This window comes from Erythrolamprus reginae, chromosome 2, assembly GCF_031021105.1.
Source record: "Erythrolamprus reginae isolate rEryReg1 chromosome 2, rEryReg1.hap1, whole genome shotgun sequence".
Lineage (NCBI taxonomy): Eukaryota > Metazoa > Chordata > Lepidosauria > Squamata > Dipsadidae > Erythrolamprus > Erythrolamprus reginae.
In genome coordinates, this window is record NC_091951.1 from 182,525,873 (window position 1) to 182,546,696 (window position 20,824).

General features: G+C 40.7%; 1 protein-coding gene across 1 annotated transcript; it reads left to right on the forward strand.

Moving 5' to 3' along the window:
- Positions 1–816: 816 nt before the first annotated feature.
- LOC139158699 (keratin, type II cytoskeletal 4-like) lies at positions 817–18,681 on the forward strand. Its single transcript, XM_070736027.1, has 9 exons — positions 817–1,417; positions 5,697–5,908; positions 8,100–8,160; positions 8,631–8,726; positions 10,829–10,993; positions 12,799–12,924; positions 16,194–16,414; positions 17,739–17,767; positions 17,889–18,681. Exons 1-9 carry the CDS (start codon positions 908–910, stop codon positions 18,443–18,445), a joined length of 1,977 nt encoding a protein of 658 aa, XP_070592128.1. The 5' UTR covers positions 817–907; the 3' UTR covers positions 18,446–18,681.
- Positions 18,682–20,824: the final 2,143 nt, after the last annotated feature.

The following is a 20,824-nucleotide window of genomic DNA, read 5'->3' on the forward strand; positions in this document are numbered from 1 at the left end:
TCTGAACGTCATTCTACTATATAAAATGTCATTCTACAGAATATTAGCAGCCTCTTCAGACAATGAGTAACTCTCCTCTTACAAAATGAAACTGCTGCCTCTTTTATGTTTAAACTTGTTCAGTTGTCTCCTTTCACAGGGCACTTCTGACACTAGAAACGTCAGCTCTGATCATCAGCAGATTTGGGATTCCTGCCCTGGGTAATATCTTAATATCTGTGGGTACCAATTTGGGGATCTAGGCTTGATCGACTCTCCCCTCAAGACATTTGACTAACATTATTTCAAGAAGGGGGTGGAAGATTGCTTTATGTTTTTTAGTTAGGTGAGTAACTAAATTTGCTTTGAATTTTTTGCTTTGAGTCAGATTTTTGTCTCCTAATGCATTCCACCTCTTCTTGCACCTTGTTTCCATGTGGGAGAGAAAATAAATAAACACATCCAAACCATTGCTCCTTATCAAGAATGGTGCATTCCATCCAGATAATTAAACATAAAAAGAGATGAAGCTGCAAGTGAAACTGCCCTGTAAATAAACCACTTGAAGTATTTTGGTGGATGATAATTATACATTAAGGAAGCAGATTAATTAAAGCTAGACATAAGAGACAGAGAGGGAAGCTTGCAAGCCTAGCAATTTCTTTTAATTCCACGTTATTTCCCATATATGACAAAGATTTTTGCTCGGGAGCATAGATTCTAGCTGCTAGGCAAACCAAACCCAGGTTGTTTCAAGTAATTTGTTTTTGCATCTCGTGCACCTCTTGAGCCATATAAAAGAGAGAAGCCCTGATTGCAAATCAAAGGGACTCTCTTGCCTTCACTCTTCTGCTTTTCCCTCATTCAACTGCTTCACTAATAGTTTGCTCAACTCTTTTAAAAAAACCCAGAAACACCAATCCTAACCATGAACATACCTGTTGGGTCTCGATGCTTAGGTGGATCAAGGCGATTTTCTTCCGCTTCTATGGTGGGTGGCCGAAGCTCTGCTCCTCCATGCCAGCCGTATGGAAGACCATGTGGGACTGGCGGTTACTCCAGCATGAGCCTGAATAATTTTGGTGGGGGAAGCCAAAGAATATCTTACAGCCAAGGCTATGGAGGACAAATCTATGGAGGAGTTGGTGGACAGCGCATGGGAATGAGTGGGCAAGCGATGGGGATGGGGGGCCTTGGTTATGGTGGAGGGTTTGGTGGAGGTTATGGAGGTGTTGAGTGCCAGAGTGGATATGGAGGATTTGGTAGAATGAACAGCATGACTAGCACCAGAAGCGAAGGGATCCGGGGGGTCTCTATTGACGAGCGCCTCTTGAAGCCACTTTCTCTTGGAGTTGACCCTGAGGAGCAAAAAGCACGGACGCTTGAGAAAGAAGAGATGAAAACATTGAACAACCAGTTTGCTTGCTTCATTGATAAGGTAGGAGTTTGTCCATCTTTTTCTTCTTCTTTTTTCCACTTTCAATTTTAAATGTTTAAGAATAATTTGGGATAACCCATCCCCCTTTCTTTATCTTGTTTCTCATTCGAGAAGGGGTGTGCATAAGCGCACCGGTGTGCCTTCCGTCCCCTGTCCAATTGTCTCTCCTTATCTCATTTATCTTTTCTTCCTTTCAAATATGTTCACCTATACTTCTATATCTTTTCTTCTATTCTTTTCTTTACTTATATTATTACATATCTTTCTCTTCAATATGTATTATGTATTGGACAAAATAAATAAATAAAAATAAATAAACAAACATCTAGAAGATGCCCCATTGCATTTCTTTTTGCCATGTTAGGAACTAATTATAAGAAATCTATCCCGAATTATGACATTTCATAAAGAGGGACTTACTTGCTTGTTTGTATGCATCAAGAGAGACTGGGAATAAAGTTAGAATTCAGTTTGCCGGCTTTGTTATCTTAATAAATAAGGTAAAAACCCTGAGACAGAGATTAGCATTATGCTTTCACCAAACTGGAGGGTGGGGAGGAACTTTCTCTAAGGGGGAACATTTGAACCAGGAATTTGGTGGGCTGAGATTTCCTTTATTAAATGGCAATAGCTTCAGTTCCTTCATATCAATCTTTCTGCTTTGCTCAATGCTCTTCAGACCTACTGCAAATGTATTCTATTATTCTACTATTCTATTCTTCTGACGTTTTGACCCCTCAATCAAAACTACCTGGTTTTTCTAACCCCAATCCTAGCCTTGTTCCAACTTCAATTAACATTAAGATTAAGATTCCTTTTACAAGTGTTGGTATTATCTAACTTTATATTTGCTGAATAGAAAATCCTGGTTTTGTTTTTTTAAAAATCCAAAATGAAATTATAACAGGGGAGGGACGTGATTGACTTGGCCAGGCAGAAAAGTGAGGGAGGCATTCATAAATGCAATTGTTTCAGTAAGTTATTACCTGGATCTGTGTAGATCCATTTCATGAGAATAAGGTATCTAAATAGGAAACGGGGGTCAAAATCCTAATTCACTGTAATTGAACTGAACATTGACGGAAGCAATAAAAATTAGAAGCTCTTTCCTTTCTTTCCATTTTATTTTCTTTAAACTCTAAAGTCTAATTTAATGATAAATCAGAGCCACAAAATCATATCATGATCACCATGGAGGGTCTGTCAGCAATTGTGAGGTCATCTGAGTACGTGAAGCATTTTGCTGTTGCAAAAATTCACTTACCAAAAAGAGTTAGAATATCTGAAGCAGTGGTGGGTTGCTTCTGTTTTGGCCCGATTTAGTGAACGGGTAGTGGCGGCAGCAGGAGACTCTGCCCACCTACCCAGAATTCTTCTGCGCATGTGCAGAAGCATTGTATGCACGTGAATTGGTAGCAATGGGATTTAGAACTCACTACTAATCTGGAACCTGAGAGTCAGTTTGGTGTAGTGGTTAAGACATCAAATTAGAAGCTGGGAGACTGTGAATTCTAGTCTGACTTAGTGCTTGAAGCCAGCTGAAAAACATTGGGCCAGTCATGTTCTGCCAACCCCAGAAAGGAGGCAATGGCAAACCACTTGTGAAAAATCTTGCCAAGAAAGCTACAGGGGCTTGTTGGACACAACTGAATGGAAGAAAAAATAATAATGTCTGAAGATCAATATTTTGAGTACTTGTTGTATAAAAGGTAGCTTCATTTAAATTGAGCTGAGCTGCTGAAGATTACAGGGATATATTCTTTATTTTGTTGTCTATTACATGGATATTATTTGCAACAGTAAGATTTTCACACTCTTCTTCTGAAATGTTTCTTGAGGTTTCAAGTCTAGCTGACAACCTTGGCATTCATTAGAAGCCATCCATCCAAATACTAACCAGTTTTCAACCTGCTTAGCTTCTAAACTAAGCAGGATCATCCCACTCTCCTCATACCTCATACTTTAATACAAACACCCCCCCCCCCAGAAATTGCTTTCTTTTCACCATGAAACATTGAGAACTGAAATTCCTTTTAGTTTTTCTTTTTAGCTCTATACCAAGACAAATTTCTTGTGTGTCCAATCACACTTGGCCAATAAAATTCTATTCTATTCTATTCTATTCTATTCTATTCTATTCTATTCTATTCCATTCCATTCCATTCCATTCCATTCTATTCTGTTCTATTCTCTGGGCTATGCTTTGTAGGTTTATGTGTAGTTTATGTTTGGTTAATTCATCAGCAGCAGGACTATAAATTCATATTGTCCCATCGATTAAATGATTAGAAAAAAAATATTTGTAAATTATTTCAGCTTGGTCTCAACCATCTTAGCTCTATATCTAAACTGCATGAAGCTATTGCTGTAAGAGACTGTCTACCTCAGGTAGCCTGAACGGCAAAAAATGTGAAGTACACCATTTTAATTCCCAGTGGTAGACAAAGATAAAAATATTTATTTAAACCACACTTAAAGCTCCTGAATTGTCAGTAGTGAATTATAAACCAACTAATTTTTAGAGCAGCAGGCAAGAAAAAGCATACTTAAAATAGAGAATTCAGGAATGCAAAAGCTATATTAATTAGAGTAGTATGCCAAACATGATGGTAATAAAATATTTAAATGTTTTGTCAAACACTCAAGAGAAAGATAAATATAATTAAAATCAATCCATGACAAATCAAGTTAATTAAGCACCAATTCTCACAAATGATTTACCTCAAACATATAATAGTTGAGCTCTCCTGTACAAATGACCAACTACACAAAAGGCCTACTTTGTGGCAATCAACAGCAAGGCCTCTTCTGTGAACTATTATGCTTGCATCAACAAGACAAAAGTTGACTACAATCCCTACACATCTAAGAGTTAGAGCTACATTCAATATGATTTTTTTTTTGGGAGAAATTTTGTAATATCCATCAGTATCCCATCTAGTTTTGGAAGCAGAAGAGCTCACAGATCTATAACTTCACTCCACCATATTATTTTGGTATAGTTGTGCATTCTCCATTTGGCTCCCTCCCTAGGTCTTAGACTTCCTAAGAAAATGGGTCAATAGCCCTGAGGCTGGAAAGTCTGAGGAACTGTAATCCCAGCATATCCCAGCATGTTTTTTTTAAAATTATGGGTTTTTAGCTTTCTAATGATTGAATTTGTATTATATATTGTTTTCTGTTGCTTTGAGCCTCCCCGAGGCTGCGGAGAGGGGCGACATACTAACTAACTAACCAACCAACTAACTAACTAACTAACTAACTAACTAACTAACTAACTAACTAACTAACTAACTAACTAACTAACTAGACAGACAGACAGACAGACAGACAAACAAACAAACAAATAAATACATGCTTACATACATACAAACATAAATAAATAAATAAATAAATAAATAAATAAATAAATAAATAAATAAATAAATAAATAAATAAATAAATAAATAAATAAATAAATAAATAAATAAATAAATAAATAAATAAATAAATAAATAAATCTCCAAGAGACAAACTTGGATCTGTATAGACTGTTTCAGAATTGAGTCCAGATGCTCAACTGATTGAAGCAGATGATAGATACTGCAGATTGATGGATTGATAGGGGAGTTTTGAGCAATGTTCAATTTCCCCACCCACCTACTGCAATTTTTTTTTCCAAGCTAAGCCAAGGACTAATTAGCTCCCTTCCCAAATTCTCCCCATCGGCCCCATCTCCTTTTCCATCCGCTCACCTGTCATGCAATATGAGCATCGGCAGGCAAAGTGAGCAGGTGAAAAGAATTGTTCTTTCTTTGACAGACAGCTGCTACTCCAGGGCACAGAGCCTGGGGAGCTGTGAGAAAAATAGTTTGCCAAGCATAATTATAATTGCAGAGAGCAATAAGTAGGTGCGGTTCTTTCCCGAATGCGCTATAGCCAACAACAGGCTATCGTTGCATCTGTGAAATGGCCTTCAGCTTAAAATAAACACACAAGAGACTAAAATTGTGTTTGATTCATACCAATTTCAAATGTTTTCTCAGGGAGGATGCACAATCTAGGTCACACATAATTTGTGCTTTTTCACTAGATTATCGGATACCAAGAAAAGTGGAATGACTGTAGCTTTAATAATAACCTAGAAGCAAGTGAGACATCCCGAAGCCCCCTGAAGCTATCTCACTATTAAAAAATGCAGGATTCCCTAGATTATTTGTTATAAGGCCACCCTCAGCTAATCCACTGCAAGAAACTGGTTTAGTTGGAAGACTTAAACTGGAGAGATTGTTTCTTTCAGGTTCGATCCCTGGAGCAGCAAAACAAAGTCCTTGCTACTAAGTGGGAACTCCTAAACCAGTATGTTCAGCCTACCCGCAAGAACCTTGAAGCCTACTATGAGAATTTCACTGCCTCGCTTAAGAAACAACTGGAATGCCTCCTAAGTGAAAGAGACAAACTGGAACACGAACAGAAGAACATGCAGGAACTAGTTGAGGAATATAGGTCTAGGTGAGTAAACATATTTGGAAGGTTGAAGCCTGGCAATATATTGAAATCTCCTCCCCAGATAAGAATCTGATCAGCTGCATTTCAAGATAAGGTCTATCGGGATCCAGGCAGGATCTAAACACAGATAGTCCTCGATTTACATTCACAATTGAGCCCAAAACGAGACATTTGTTAAGTGCATTTTGCCATATTTTACTATCTTTTTGGCCACAATTGCCAAGCGAATCACTGAAGTTGTTCAATGAATTAAACAGGGTTGTTAAGTGAATCTGGATTCCCCATTGACTTTGCTTGTTAGCAGCTCACAAAAGGGGACCACATGACCCTAGGACACTTGCAACCATCATAAATATGAGTCAATTGCCAAGGATCTGAATTCTAATCCCATGACCATCAGGATGCTGCAATAGTCATAAGCATGAAAATGGTCGTAAGTCACCTTTTTTTCAGGGGTGCTGTATCTTTGAATGGTCACTAAATGATAGTCAAGGACTATCTGTATTTATTCCATCTGGCATTCTCCAGATAGGCGAATCCAGTAGGGCTGAGAATTTTGTGAGCAGCAATCCCAATGAAACTCAAGTTGAAAAATTGTATTGACATTACCAATTGTATTGACATTGCCACTGAGTTCATGATACCCTCTCCTCACCCACCGCCCTTCCTAGCATTTTTCCCACAAAGTGCAGGGTCTTCTTTTTTCAGATCAGCCAAGTGTTGATCCATCTGAATCGGCTGACTGGCTTGTCACCAGATTCTGACATTCTGGGCAGAGAAAGTCAGTGACCAGCTCAAAATCACCCAGAGCATGGGTAGGCAAAGTTAGCTCTTCTGTGACTTGTGGACTTCAACTCCCAGAATTCCTGAGCCAATCATGCTAGCTCAGGAATTCTGGGAGTTGAAGTCCACATGTCATAGAAGAGCCAATGTTGCCTACCCCTGACCCAGAGGCTTTCATGACTTAAGACAGGATTGAGAACTCAACCTTCTGGTTTCCAGCCTGGTTCCTTAACCACTAGATCAAACTAGCTCTCTACATGATATGATAGCTCCAGGACAGTAATTACAGTGTAAGAACAAGGGATGTTGCTTTGCTTTTCTTTTTAATTGTTCCATTTTATGGAACACCTTGAGTATCATCAGTCTGCTTTAAAAAAAAAAAAACAGTTTTCCAACAAATATCTAGGGCCGTGATGGTGAACCTGGCACACATACAAGAAGTGGCACACAGAACCATTTTTCCCAGCATATGAGCCATCACCCAGATCACTTCCACCCTGCATGCACATGTGCCTCCCACCAGCCAGACTTCTGGGAGGCCCATTTTGCACCCTCCCCAAGCTTCAGAGGGCAAAAACAGCCTCCCCTGGGCTCTAGTGGCTCTCCGGAGGATGCAGGGGGAGCATGGGGTTGTCACATGCAAATGCACAGGGTGAGGGAGCATGTGGTGAATGTCACACACACATTGCATTATGGCTGCTGACACATACATGCTTTCAATAGGCAGAGAGGAATGGGTTCACCATCACTGACCTAGGGATTTGCTTGAGTTTCAAATTGCTGCTTTGGTAGTTCCCCCCAGGTCTATACAATTTATGCATGGCATGTTTGTGTGTATGTTTTGCTTTTTTAATAAGAGGTTTTTAGTTACTTAAATATTAGATTTGTCATTCATTGTTTTGTTATTGCTGTGAGCCGCCCCGAGTCTACGGAGAGGGGCGGCATACAAATCAAATCAAATCAAATCAAATCAAATCAAATCAAATCAAATCAAATCAAATCAAATCAAATCAAATCAAATCAAATCAAATCAAATCAAATCAAATCAAATCAAATCAAATCAAATCAAATCAAATCAAATTGTAAGTAAGTAAGTAAGTAAGTAAGTAAGTAAGTAAGTAAGTAAATAAATAAATAAATAAACAAACAAACAAACAAACAAACAAACAAATAAGCAAGCAAGCAAACAAACAAACAAACAAACAAACAAACTGTTGTGGTATTTTGCTTATGTCTGTTATATGTAAGCCACCTGGCGTGAGTCTGTTGGCCTTGAAGAGAACCTAGAGGTCTTTTCACTAGATGAATGAAAAGGTGCCAAAATTACCTGGAGAAAACATACTAGGGAGAGCTGCTTTTGACTTAAATGTTTCTGACATTAAGAACCAGCCTTCCTTTCTCTCTAACGCAGGTATGAAGACGAGGTTAATAGACGTACAACAGCAGAGAATGACTTTGTGGTGCTGAAAAAGGTAATTATGAAACACAATGCTAAATACTGGAAACTTTGCACTTGGAGGTTCTTTAGTCTAGATAGACCTCCATAGATACATTAAATGATGGCAATACATTCAGAGGAAAGACAAACAAACATTAATTTCTGGGATGAATAGACTCTAATATCTATTCTTAAACCTATTTCAAGTTTGCATTCTTTACCCATCAGCATTCTTGGATGGATTTATAAGATTTCACATTAAATGCTGCCACTTAGGAACATCTGCTTAACAATCAACTGCCCCGCAATTCACGGCATTCACTTTCAAATATTATTAAACAATTGTACCATCTTTCACTCATTTTGAGATAATAATTTTAAAAAATGTGTTTTTTTTACAATACCTTAATGAATATATAAACTTCCCCTGCCCCATAAAAATAATTTTTAAATTCCCCTTTAAAAAAAAATACAATTTCTTATATGGTTTTCCTCTCTACTTAGGATGTTGATTGTGTCTTCCTCACTAAAGAAGAGCTGGAATCTAAAGTTGATGTTTTCGCACAAGAATTGGACACTCTAAGGTGTATCTTTGCAGAGGTGGGTATCTAGTTCTTATGAAACCTGTTGGTAATATATCAATAGAGAGAGAAAATAGCAACAACTCCCTTTTAACAACATCATATAATTGTGGGTGGGTGGTCCTAATTCTACTACGGCTCTAACAGCTTTGCCACCCCGAGTCTGCGGAGAGGGGCGGCATACAAATGTAATAAACTATTATTATTATTATTATTATTATTATTATTATTATTATTATTATTATTATCAGTATAACAGAGCAAACGAGATCACTATGCTGGATTTCGTATTTCATCACCAGTCGGGCACTTCCCAAGTACCTAGGACTGTGTGATGTAGCGGCAAATTATGTTTGCCGATCCCAGTAAAGCGGCCTTTTGCAATTGACAGATGGAGATTTTGTCAATTCCGATGGTTTTCAAATGTCCGCTGAGATCCTTTGGCACAGTGTGCCAAGTACCACTGGGACCACTTTCATGGGCTTATGCCAGAGTCGTTGCAGCTCGATTTTTAGATCTTCGTATTTCACTAATTTCTCTAGCTGCTTCTCTTCAATTCTGCTGTCTCCTGGGATTGCGATGTCGATGATCCATACTTTCTTTTTCTCCATGATCACAATGTCTGGTGTGTTATGCTTCAGAATTCGTATTCAGAAGAATTATTATTATTATTATTATTATTATTATTATTATTATTATTTGATATGCGCTCTTTTATTGGCATTCTTTTGTAGGGCCCTAAAAGAAGCCCAACATCAGGGCTGATATGCTCCTGATCTCGGCCTGTCTGCTTCGCCCACCTGCCCGGACGCTGCCATTTGGGTTCTTTTACCTGCTGCGCATGCCCAAAGCATTCTGTGCATGCACAGAGGGTAAAAGAACCCAAATGGCAGTGTCTAGGCAGGTGGGCAAAGCCTCACATTGCCATCACCACCAGCTCTGCGGACTACTGGCAAGCACACCCAAACCAGGAGCATGTCACCTCTGCCCAGCATACATTAATTGTTAAGCAGTAGAAGGCAATAATATAAGGGTTTACAAGAAACAAGGGAAATGTTTCATTTGAAATTTGGAACAAACTGTCATGTTCTGGAGGATCCTGAACCATTTTGGATCAGAACTGGAACCCAGAATGCATTGGATATTCCAGGTTTCAGGTGAAATATAATCCAGATAGGCCTATAGGACAATACAATGCATATTATTTCCCCCGATAGCTCTTCTTGTCAATAGTTTCTATCATGGTATGTTCCACCATTCTGCCCATTCATCCTATATTCTCAATACTTTCCCATCCCTCTCCATCAGGAAATCCAGCAGGTTCTGGAGAACCGGTAGTGGAAAGTTTGAGTAGTTTGGAGAATACCAGCAAATACCACCTCTGGCTGTCCCCAGCGTGGGGTGGGAAGGGGGATTTTGCAGTATCCTTCCCCTAGTTATGCCCATCATGCCACGCCCACCAAGCCATGCCACGCCCACCAAGCCATGCCACGCCCACCAAGCCACACCCACAGAACTGGTAGTAAAAACAATTGGATTTCATCACTGCTCTCCCCCTTCAGTTGTAATTATTGCTCTCTATAATCCTTACCATTGCACATCACACTGCCTTGTTTATCCACTCATTTTTTCAGTCTCTTTCCTTCAAACCTCCCCCCCCCCAACTCACAATGAATTTGGCTTATAATCAGGCGTGGGATGATGCCCGGATGGGGGAGAATGCAGTGGGGTAGCAAAAATGGAGCTCCGCCCCAGAGTACCCAATTTGCACTGAAAGATATTGAAAGAAAATGCAGTGCGTCCTGCATAAGCCACGCCCACAGTGTGGTAGTAAAACGTTTGGTAGCCCTTCACTGCTTATATCCCATTTCTCCCACCTTCACCTTAAGTGATTTCTGCCAAGACCAAAGCAATCATTCTGTGCACAGAACAAAACAGTCCCTTATTTCCCTATGTCTGGCCTCAAACACCAGAAGCCTGCATATGTGGCATCAGGAATGGCACTTCCGAAAGTAACTGGGTGTTGTGGGGGTTTTTTTGCATTCCACAGTCTGTGCATGTAATGTTTCATATATCCCTACAAGGATGTGGGCACTTATTTTGGAATCATTTGCTCTACAGGAATTAACTCAGTTCAACAGCCAAGTCTGTGACACTTCTGTGGTTTTGAAAATGGACAATACACGTGATCTGGATATGGACCTCATCCTTAAGAATGTAGAGGCCTGGTATCAGAATATTGCTCACACCAGCAAGCACGAAGCTGAAGCTTTTTACCACAGCAAGGTGAGTATTAGTTTGATAGTCACAGGTACCTTGCTTGGAAAATCGAGCAGCTCAAGATGCAACAATTGAGCGCTTCATTTGCTTAAAGTCATCCATGAGTTGGGGGTTACATGGGGCTACCTTTGAAAAGTGTTCGGAAACTTCAGATCGTGCAGAATGCAGCTGCGAGAGCAATCATGGGCTTCCCTAGGTATGCCCATGTTACACCAACACTCCGCAGTCTGCATTGGTTGCCGATCAATTTCCGGTCAAGATTCAAAGTGTTGGTTATGACCTATAAAGCCCTTCATGGCATCGCACCAGAATATCTCCGGTACCGCCTTCTGCCGCACGAATCCCACTAACCGATTAGGTCCCACAGAGTTGGCATTCTCCGGGTCCCGTTGACTAAACAATGTCGTTTGGTGGGTCCCAGGGGAAGAGCCTTCTCTGTGGCGGCCCCGACCTTCTGGAACCAGCTCCCCCCTGAGATTAGAACTGCCCTCACCCTCCTTGCCTTTCATAAATTCCTTAAAACCCACCTCTGCCTTCAGGCATGGGGGAACTGAGATAACTTCCCCAGGCCTATATTGTTTATCATGGTATGTTGTGTGCATGTTTTTTTAAAATTATGGGTTTTTAGTTTTAATTATTAGATTTGTATTGAACAGTGTTTTTTCTATTACTGCTGTGAGCCGCCCTGAGTTTACGGAGAGGGGCGGCATACAAATTTAAGAAATAAATAAATAAAATAAACCTTGGCATGGACTGTCAGTCGAGAGGCTTCAACAAAGCCCTTGACCACTAGGAAAAGTAACAATGTTCTCCTCCCCTAAGTCTTATTGCTTTCTTCAGATCTTATAACAGCAGTGGTGGTGGTGCAGTGGTTAGGATGCAGTGTTGCAGGCTAACGCTGCTCACATTGCCCAGGGTTTGATTCCCTCAATAATGATTGGCTGAGGTTGACTCAGTCTTCCATCCTTACAAGGCTGGTAAAATGAGGACCCAAATAGTTGGGGGCAATATACTGATTCTGTAATCCACTTAGAGTGGGCTGTAAAGCACTGTAAAGTGATATATGAGTGGTATTGCTATTGCTATCTTCCTGTCCAGCTTATTCCTACAAATCACAGCTATAACAGACAGTTATATCCCATACCTGATGTGGCCTATACCAGTGATTTTCAATCTTTTTTGAGCCGCGGCACATTTTTTACATTTACAAAATCCTGCGGCACACCACCAACCAAAATGACACAAAATGACACTCTAAGACAGTACATATTATACATGTTATCCCCCGTTGTGTGTATGTATACACACTCTTGAACCATTTCCAGAAACAGGTGAGGGCTGGGGGTTTTCCTCTCTTATTCTTTGGGTGCTTTTTATAATATGCTTTAAATCAAGAGTCACTTCTCTCTCTCTTTTGTTTCTCTTTCCTCTCATTCTCTGCTTCAATCATTTTCTCATTTCTCTTTTTTTTCTCCCTGTTTTCTCTTATTTCTCTCTCTTTCTCCCTTCCTCTCCTCTCTCTCTTTCTTGCTTTCTTTCTCTCTGTCACTCACTCACTCTCTTTCTCTCTCTCTTGCTTTCTTTCCCTCTCTTTCTCTCTCTCACACACTCTCTCTTTTGCTTTCTTTCTCTCTCGTTCTCTCTCTCTTGCTTTCTTTCGCTTTCTCTCTCTCTTTCTCTCTCCCCTCTCGCGGCACACTGGTTGAAAAACACTGGTCTATACCACAAATCACAGCAAATGATGAAGGAATGTTAATAAGCCACCGACTGCTCAAATGACAGTGAGAGTGGTGCTGATTTTCATTTATTAGATTGCAGAAATTCAGAACAATCGAGGCAAATTCAACGAAGAACTGAAGAACAACCAGCATGAGATTTCAGAGCTCAGCAGGATGGTCCAGAGGCTGCAAGTGGACAGTGAGAATGCAAAGAAGCAGGTAGGGGAGTCAATCTTATTTTATTGCTTCATCTTGAATGATCTTGTTTTCCTGCAACAGCAGGTAAACAGATTATCTGGAATCTTGAGATCTTATTGATCCTTACAAAGAGAAGAAAAAGAAAACTACTGTGGTTTTCTCTGAAGATTCTTCTCTTTTGAAATGTCCATTAATGTGTTCTTTCACTCTCATTTAAGAAATACCACAGTGGAAAACCCTGCAAAAATCAAATAAAATAATCCCCCTTCCCTCCACAAATGTACAAAGGATAATATTTGAAGGATAGGGTTGGCTTACCATATAAACGAATAAGAAAGTCTCTCTTGATTTGTTTTTGGCTTCTGGACTACTTGCCCCCAGTTTCTTCTAGAATATATAGTTTTTCAGTTCCCTGATCTAACCCTGGGATTTCCAAATAATCTTCCAAATCCAAATGTTTGGATTAGTTTTTTTCACACCAGCCAAAGTCAATGGGATGCTGCCACCTGCTGTGGCTATAAACAAATAGAAGCTGCCAAAGGCTGGCATATATTATACAATAAATGGCAATGTTAAAATATGTAATATCTCCATTATGACTTCAAAAAAGCTGATCAATGTCGCTACATATTAGCTATCTATCTGTTTCGAGGGTTGAAAACAACCATTGAAAAGAAATACAAAATTCAGAAATCAAATGCTAATGGCAGTAATTTCAGATTATCAAATTCTCAGAGTATAAATTATCAGTTAATATATAAAGATTTGAGAACACAATACAGAATTGAGAAAACAATGCCCAGACTAGGAAATAAGATTGGCAGTTTAGGCATAAATATTGCAATTTCCTGATTAGATGCCTGCTCAATAAAACATGATCAGCCTTCACTTCAAAGCAAAACAAAAATATACTGCTCAAAAAAATAAAGGGAACACTCAAATAACACATCCTAGATCTGAATGAATGAAATATTCTTATTGAATACTTTGTTCTGTACAAAGTTGAATGTGCACAACAGCATGTGAAATTGATTGTCAATCAGTGTTGCTTCCTAAGTGGACAGTTTGATTTCACAGAAGTTTGATTTACTTGGAGTTATATTCTGTTGTTTAAGTGTTCGCTTTATTTTTTTGAGCAGTGTGTATTTGGATTAGATTGGTTTACATAGATAATACATAGTGCCCTGTAACAACAAAAACCGAAATGAAATAAAGTGAAGTTTGCTAATGCAATCTGGAAGTGGGGAAGAAATCTAAAGAGCAAGTTAAAGCAAGGGCTGGATTAAAAATAGCACAATTACTCTGCCACCTGGTTGGCAGGAATATTATAATGTCGTAACATGCTTATCAAATCCATCTGAGTGAAATATTCCATTGGGAATGATACCTTCCAGTATATTCCTTTTCTTGGAAACATGGTTAGTGCTCAATTAGTATGCTACCACTATTATATCAATAAAATGTATAGCAAGAGAACAAAGGGGTTGCTGCTGCTGGTGGACTCTATCTTAGTTCCTTTCCCCTTTGCTATCACTTGCCTTGACTGATAAGTCCCCATCCCATCACTTCTCTGCACCAATCTGCCCATTCATCATTGCATAAGGAGCTGCTGGACATAACTATGGAGATTCTCAGACATCCAGGTCATGGTTGTCCCAAAGCTTCTTCAGAATTGAAGAAGCTTCTCAGATGACAAGTGAAATGTCTTGAAGGAAAAGCAAAGACCAGTTGCCTTTGGAAAAAGTACCATTGGGATGAGCTACTGGACAGTAGATGGAATGGTAGTAGCTGATGGAAGTAGAATGGGAGGATGGACTGTTTCAACCTTGGGGCATAGGTATTAAACAGCAGGCATCATGGTGGATTTTCACATTAGAACTGCTCCCACCCTCCTTGTCTTTCGTAAACTACTCAAGACCCACCTATACCGCCAGGCATGGGGGATTTGAGACATCTTTTCCCAAGGCTCCTTATAATTTATGTTTGGTATGTATGTGTTGTCTGGTTTTAATATGATAGGGTTTTAGTTATTTCTTTTAATATTAGATTTGTGCCACTATAATATTGTTTTATCATTGTTGTGAGCCACCCCGAGTCTTCGGAGAGGGGCGGCATACAAATCTAATAAATTATTATTATTATTATTATTATTATTATTATTATTATTAATAATAATATGTAGTTTCCCCTATTTGCGTCAGATGCTGAATAAGAACATGGACACAAAAGCTGGGTTACACGGGTCACTTTATTAAAGTTAAATGAACTTTAACTGATTATCAACCAATAACCAGGACCTGCAGAGGCCACTAAGAATTTGGGGTGGAAATAATTCACAAATAACCTTCCTGGGCAACTATGGGCATAGCTCCTTGCTGAACAAGGTGAAGGTACCATGCCTTCACCTGCTTCCTGGCCACGCCTTGGCATGTGGGAGGGCTCACCGTTCCATCCCCTTGCGGTTATTGGGATAGGTGAGTCCCAAGGGCACCCCCTCAACAATTGCCCCGGCCGCATGGTACATTGAGCTCCTGGTGAGAGGCTGCCCATCATCTTTCAAAAGATGCCCTAAAGGAGAACACGCAGTTGCTACCACTGCCCATTTCTGCCCCTAACCTGCCAACCCCAGTGACCAAAGGGAGAGCCAATTATAAAATTGTGACTAAATGCACCACACCCCCTAACCAGTCCATCCTCACTCCCCAGTGTGGAATAGGCAAAAAAATGGTCGCAACTAAAGCGCTGAGACTGCAAAAAGTTCCTATTCAGCTCCCATGGAAGACCCCTTCATGGCACACTGAAAGATAGGGAGGGCAAGCGGGTGTCTGTTCTTCTACAGCCAGGGACAAAAGGAGGAAGGCCTGAGGTGCAGCCCTATTTTTAGGGCTCGCCTGGCATGCCCCTAGCAAAAAGACATTACTATGCCAGACTGCTGATGTTCAGGCTTGCGAAAGTGCCCAGGCACTTAGCCGGCTCTGAAAGGCTGCATGCAGAGGCGCGAGCCCGCAGCGGCAGTCCCGCGGCCCACACGAGACTGCAGATGACCCGTTAAATCGGCCAACCACACAGTTCTCAGAACCCAACTAACTTCCCTATTTGTTCCATGTGTCTTCTCTATCTGTTTTTGTTTCTATCAATGTCTCTGACCAATTTAATTAGCCTAGAGGAAAGTCGATGGTTTCTTTAGCTAGTTTCTTCAACATTCATGGATCAGATTCAATATGCCCCTGTTTCATATTCTGCCTTAATTAGATTAAGATTTTCTTAATCTTTCCTGCTCCTAACCCTAGGTTGCCAGTCTTCAGTCAGCCATTTGTGACTCTGAGCAACGTGGTGACATTGCCCTCAAAGATGCTCGAAGTAAGCATGTTGATCTGCAGACAGCCTACCAGAAGTCGAAAGATAAACTGGCATGCCTACTCCGTGACTACCAGGAGCTGCTAAACACCAAGCTGGCCCTAGATATTGAAATTGCTACCTATAAGGCACTGCTGGAAGGAGAGGAGAGCAGGTGAGGTGCACTTCTAAATATACTTAGAAAAACATAAAAACAGATGTTTGCAATGCCTATTGGGAATAGCAATCTGTGGTTTTCTATATATTATTGGGCTCCTAGTCATCCTAATCAGTAGTCAATAATTGGAAGGCTGAATACCCAAACGCCTACTGAAAATTGTTATGTTTTATATGTCTGTTATAAAATATGCTACAATGGGAAACTGGTATTTAGAATGCTAGACTAAAAAGGAAGGCATCAAATTGGCGATATGCTATATCTATGGAAGGAAAGATACTCAATAAATCATCAATGTTATGATTAGGTGGTTTGATTGGGTGAGGTTGGGAATAATGCACTATACAATTTTAAAAATAAAGAACTGAATACTAGATAAGAAATGTCCTTATATACCTATCCTTAGAATCTAAATTAGTTTTTATTGGGAGACCTCAGAGGTTACATTTCCAGAATCAGCAGGAAGATATGATTTCCAAAAGATGTTATTCTTTGCAACACTTGGAACTATATTCTACTTTTTCTTTATGAAAATCAGATGTGTAGTACAAGAATCCACTGAGCTACTAGATGGCAGCAAAGAATTCTCTTGATTTTTGAAACCTGGGAAGACTGATTCACCTCATTCGGCTTCTCATAACCTTTATTATATTGGTTGCACAATCATCCAGATGTTTAGACTGGAATTAGCATTTTTCTCCACCTATTCTTTTATTTTTATCTGCCTATTATTCTAATCTGTTCTGTTCTGTTCTATTCTGCTCTATTCTGTTCTGCTCTGTTCTGTTCTGCTCTGCTCTGCTCTGCTATGCTATGCTCTGCTCTGCTCTATTCTGTTCTGCTCTGCTCTATTCTGTTCTATTCTATTTTATTCTATTCTGTTCTGCTCTGCTCTGCTCTATTCTATTCTATTCTGCTCTGCTCTGCTCTGCTCTGCTCTGCTCTGCTCTGTTCTGCTCTGTTCTGCTCTGCTCTACTCTAGTCTACTCTAGTCTACTCTAGTCTACTCTAGTCTACTCTAGTCTACTCTACTCTACTCTACTCTACTCTACTCTACTCTAGTCTACTCTACTCTATTTAAGGGCCAGATGGATTTCTGCAGTTCTGATGTGCTATCCACAAGCTAGCACATCAGAACTGCAGTGGTGTGGGTGCACTATGGTCAACATAGTGGTGTTGACCATTATCACAGTGAATATAGTACTGCCTATAGACAAAGAATGCAAAATGTTTGTTTTTGAAATATTGAGTCTTTAAAGAATATAGTCTGCATAGCCACCCTGATTTCTGGTTCTAATTGTCACTTTTCTCACCTTGACAGGATTTACACAGGCAACCCTGTCAGTGTCGGTGAGTACATTCAAAACACCCCCTTACCCTGCTTGAAAATGTGCAATCCAATATTGTCTGCTTGAGATTTTCAAGCCTGCCGTCTAAGTAACAGAACCTGTCTTGTTTGCCCCCTTTACAGCAATGGTTAGCGGAGGCTACCCAGTGGGTGAGTGCCCCCCTGGAATGGGAGTTGGAGTGGCCTACGGCGGTGCCGCTGCTGCTGCAGGAAGAGGCGTGGAACACAACCATGGGAATTTCGGTGGCATGGGAGAAGGCTTCACTACTGGGAGTGCACCTTGTGTCCACACCATGGGCCCCAGGACTACAGGAAGCTCAGGAGGCATGGCAGCTGGAGTCGGTCATGGGATGGCACACGGGGCTGGGTTGGGAACTGTAGGAGGGGTTAGTGCCAGCAGTGGTGGCTACACCAGCAAGCATGTAATGACCTCTGGAGGTGCCAGATATACCTCAGGTCATTCCGCAGATGGAAACTGCGCAAGCGGTCACCATGGTGGAATACACCATAGTGTAGGAGCCGCCTGTGTTCCTGGTGGATCTGGCATGGGAGTGCATAGTTCTGGAGCTGGAGGCATGGCGGGAGCTGCATTTGGGGCTCCCCGTGGCGAGAGCAGCTCTGGGCTTAGAAATGTCCAAGTCACATCCGTCAGTTCTTCAGTCCGAAAATTTATGTACTAAATCCCAGGAGCTGGGAAGAAGGGACTTCATGTGGAGACAGATGCATGAATCATTAAATTCATGACTGGGAACAGCCATGCTGAAGATTAAGACCATATTGAGGGTTTGCCAGGAGCCAGCCTTAGGTATTGGGCATGGCCAAGGCAAATGAGTGGGTGGGGCTGGCTCATAGCAAATTCAGAACCAACCCTCTCCAAGGGGAAAATTGAGAACCCCTCTATTTCTGCCATTCCTTTCCTCCCCCAGAACCAACCATGATTAATTGCTCAATTTTAGAGAGACAGAATAGGCTCTGGGAGGAGGGGGGGGCATGCCTAGGCATCTGGGATTTCACAGGGCCTCCGGATTACCCACCCCATGGGAAAGAAATAGCAGGACCTTATATTTATTTGAGATAGCTTACTGTAGATTGCTTCAGCATGTAATAGCCGGGGGTTTTTCTGTCTTTAAGACTCTTCAAGCAGTCTCCAACCCATGTATGCTCCTTTTCCCTCAATCCACACTGGGAATATATATATATTTTTGCCTGTTTTTGAATTCGGGATTTTATTTTAGTTTTTGATTTCCTTTTTCGCCCTTGGTGCCTAGCAAATCATTTCAGAAATGGAAGCCACCTATTAACTGTCCAAGATGGGATTGCAAATCACATTTCTTTCCCCTGCCTCTCCCTCCCCTTACTGTATACACATTTTAACACTGATTTCTTCTCTTGACCTCTGCACCCATTTTTGCACGGGAATGCTTCCTTGGATATATTTTTTCTGCCCTGTTATAGTTAGACTTGCAGTTAGACTGGGGATGGGGATCACATTCATTTTCCCACTTGTTAAAACCTCTTTTTAAAAAGAAAAAGTATGCTGAGTTCAGAATTGAAATTATGAAATGTTGGAACGAAGAGAATGATGCGTGTAGGCTGTCTGCTTCTGTACTCAGATGTTACTAAAAGCCAAGTTTATGTCAAAAAAGAAAAAAAGAAGTTTGAATCCAAATAACACGCTAGAAGGTTTCCTCATTGTAGGGTAAAATTCTGTTGCATCTTTTTGATTAAGTGGGTTTTGCCATAGTTCAATGCATGCATTACTATTCTGATTAAGGATTAGTTGCAAAGGGCATATATCTTCAATATCTACATTGTACTTATAGTTTGCTCCTTGTTAAAGCACTCCAAGCTTCCTTCTATGTTTTGAATAAACTGCATGCATGCACTTGGCCTCTGCTTCACTTTAGTGTTTTTTGTTTCTTGCTTCCTTCTGTCTCTATAATTTTTTCTCTGTGAATTGTAAGTAAATATATACATGCTGGCACAGCTCCCTCTGTCAAGTTGACACAGGGGCAAAATTCACACTTTACATTAGAATTCAAACTTACCTAGCATCTCATTTCCAGAGCTAAATAAAGATTTTAAAAATGAGCTTTTCAGATCTGCATTTACCCCAGCTTTGCAGTGTACTTCCACCAGTGCAAAAATACATCAAATTCTCCATAAAAACACACATTAATACATTATATATAATTTACATATAGAATGCTTGAAAGAATTACAATGATACCTTGTCTTACAAACTTAATTGGTTCCGGGACAAGGTTCTTAAGGTGAAAAGTTTGTAAGATGAAACAATGTTTCCTATAGGAATCAATGGAAAAGTGATTAATGCATGCAAGGCCAAAATTCACCCCTTTTGCCAGCCGAAGTGCCTGTTTTTGCGCTGCTGGGATTCCCCTGAGGCTCCCCTCCATGGGAAACCCCACCTCTGGACTTCTGTGCTTTTGCGATGCTGCAGAAGAATCCCAGCAAGGGAATCCCAGCATCGCAAAAACGAGCGCTTCACTGGCAAGGGAAGTCCGGAGGTGGGGTTTCCCAGCGAAGGGAGCATCAGTGAAATTGCAGCATTGCAAAAACACTGAAGTCCTCGAAACCCCACCTCCGGACCTCTGTGTTTTTGCAATGCTGCGATTTCACTAAGGCTCCCCTCACTGGGAAACCCCACCTCTGGACTTCCGTTGCCAGCGAAGCGCCCGTTTTTGTGCTTCTGGGATTCCCCTGCTGGGATTCCCCTGCAGCATCACAAAAACACGGAAGTCCAGAGGTGGGGTTTCCGATGGACGGGAGCCTCAGGCGAATCCCAGCAGCCCAAAAACGAATGCTTCGCTGGCAGCAGAAGTCCAGAGGCGGTGCATCCCAGTGGCGGAAGGGTTTGTAAGGTGAAAATAGTTTGTAAGAAGAGGCAAAAAAATCTTAAACCCCGGGTTTGTATCTCGAAAAGTTTGTATGACGAGGTTTTTGTAAGACGAGGTATTACTGTATATTTGGAGACATCCATACCAGCAAATACAATTTATTGCTGATTTTGCTTAAGAAAAATTCTGCAATTTGAATGG

Bases quoted from the DNA above. Each gene is read 5' to 3' on its own strand.
- LOC139158699 (XM_070736027.1), top strand. From the start codon at position 908: ATGAACATACCTGTTGGGTCTCGATGCTTAGGTGGATCAAGGCGATTT. The intron at 5,909-8,099 runs GTGAGTAAACAT...TCTCTAACGCAG, and splicing joins GTTGAGGAATATAGGTCTAG to GTATGAAGACGAGGTTAATA. The intron at 12,925-16,193 runs GTAGGGGAGTCA...TCCTAACCCTAG, and splicing joins GTGAGAATGCAAAGAAGCAG to GTTGCCAGTCTTCAGTCAGC.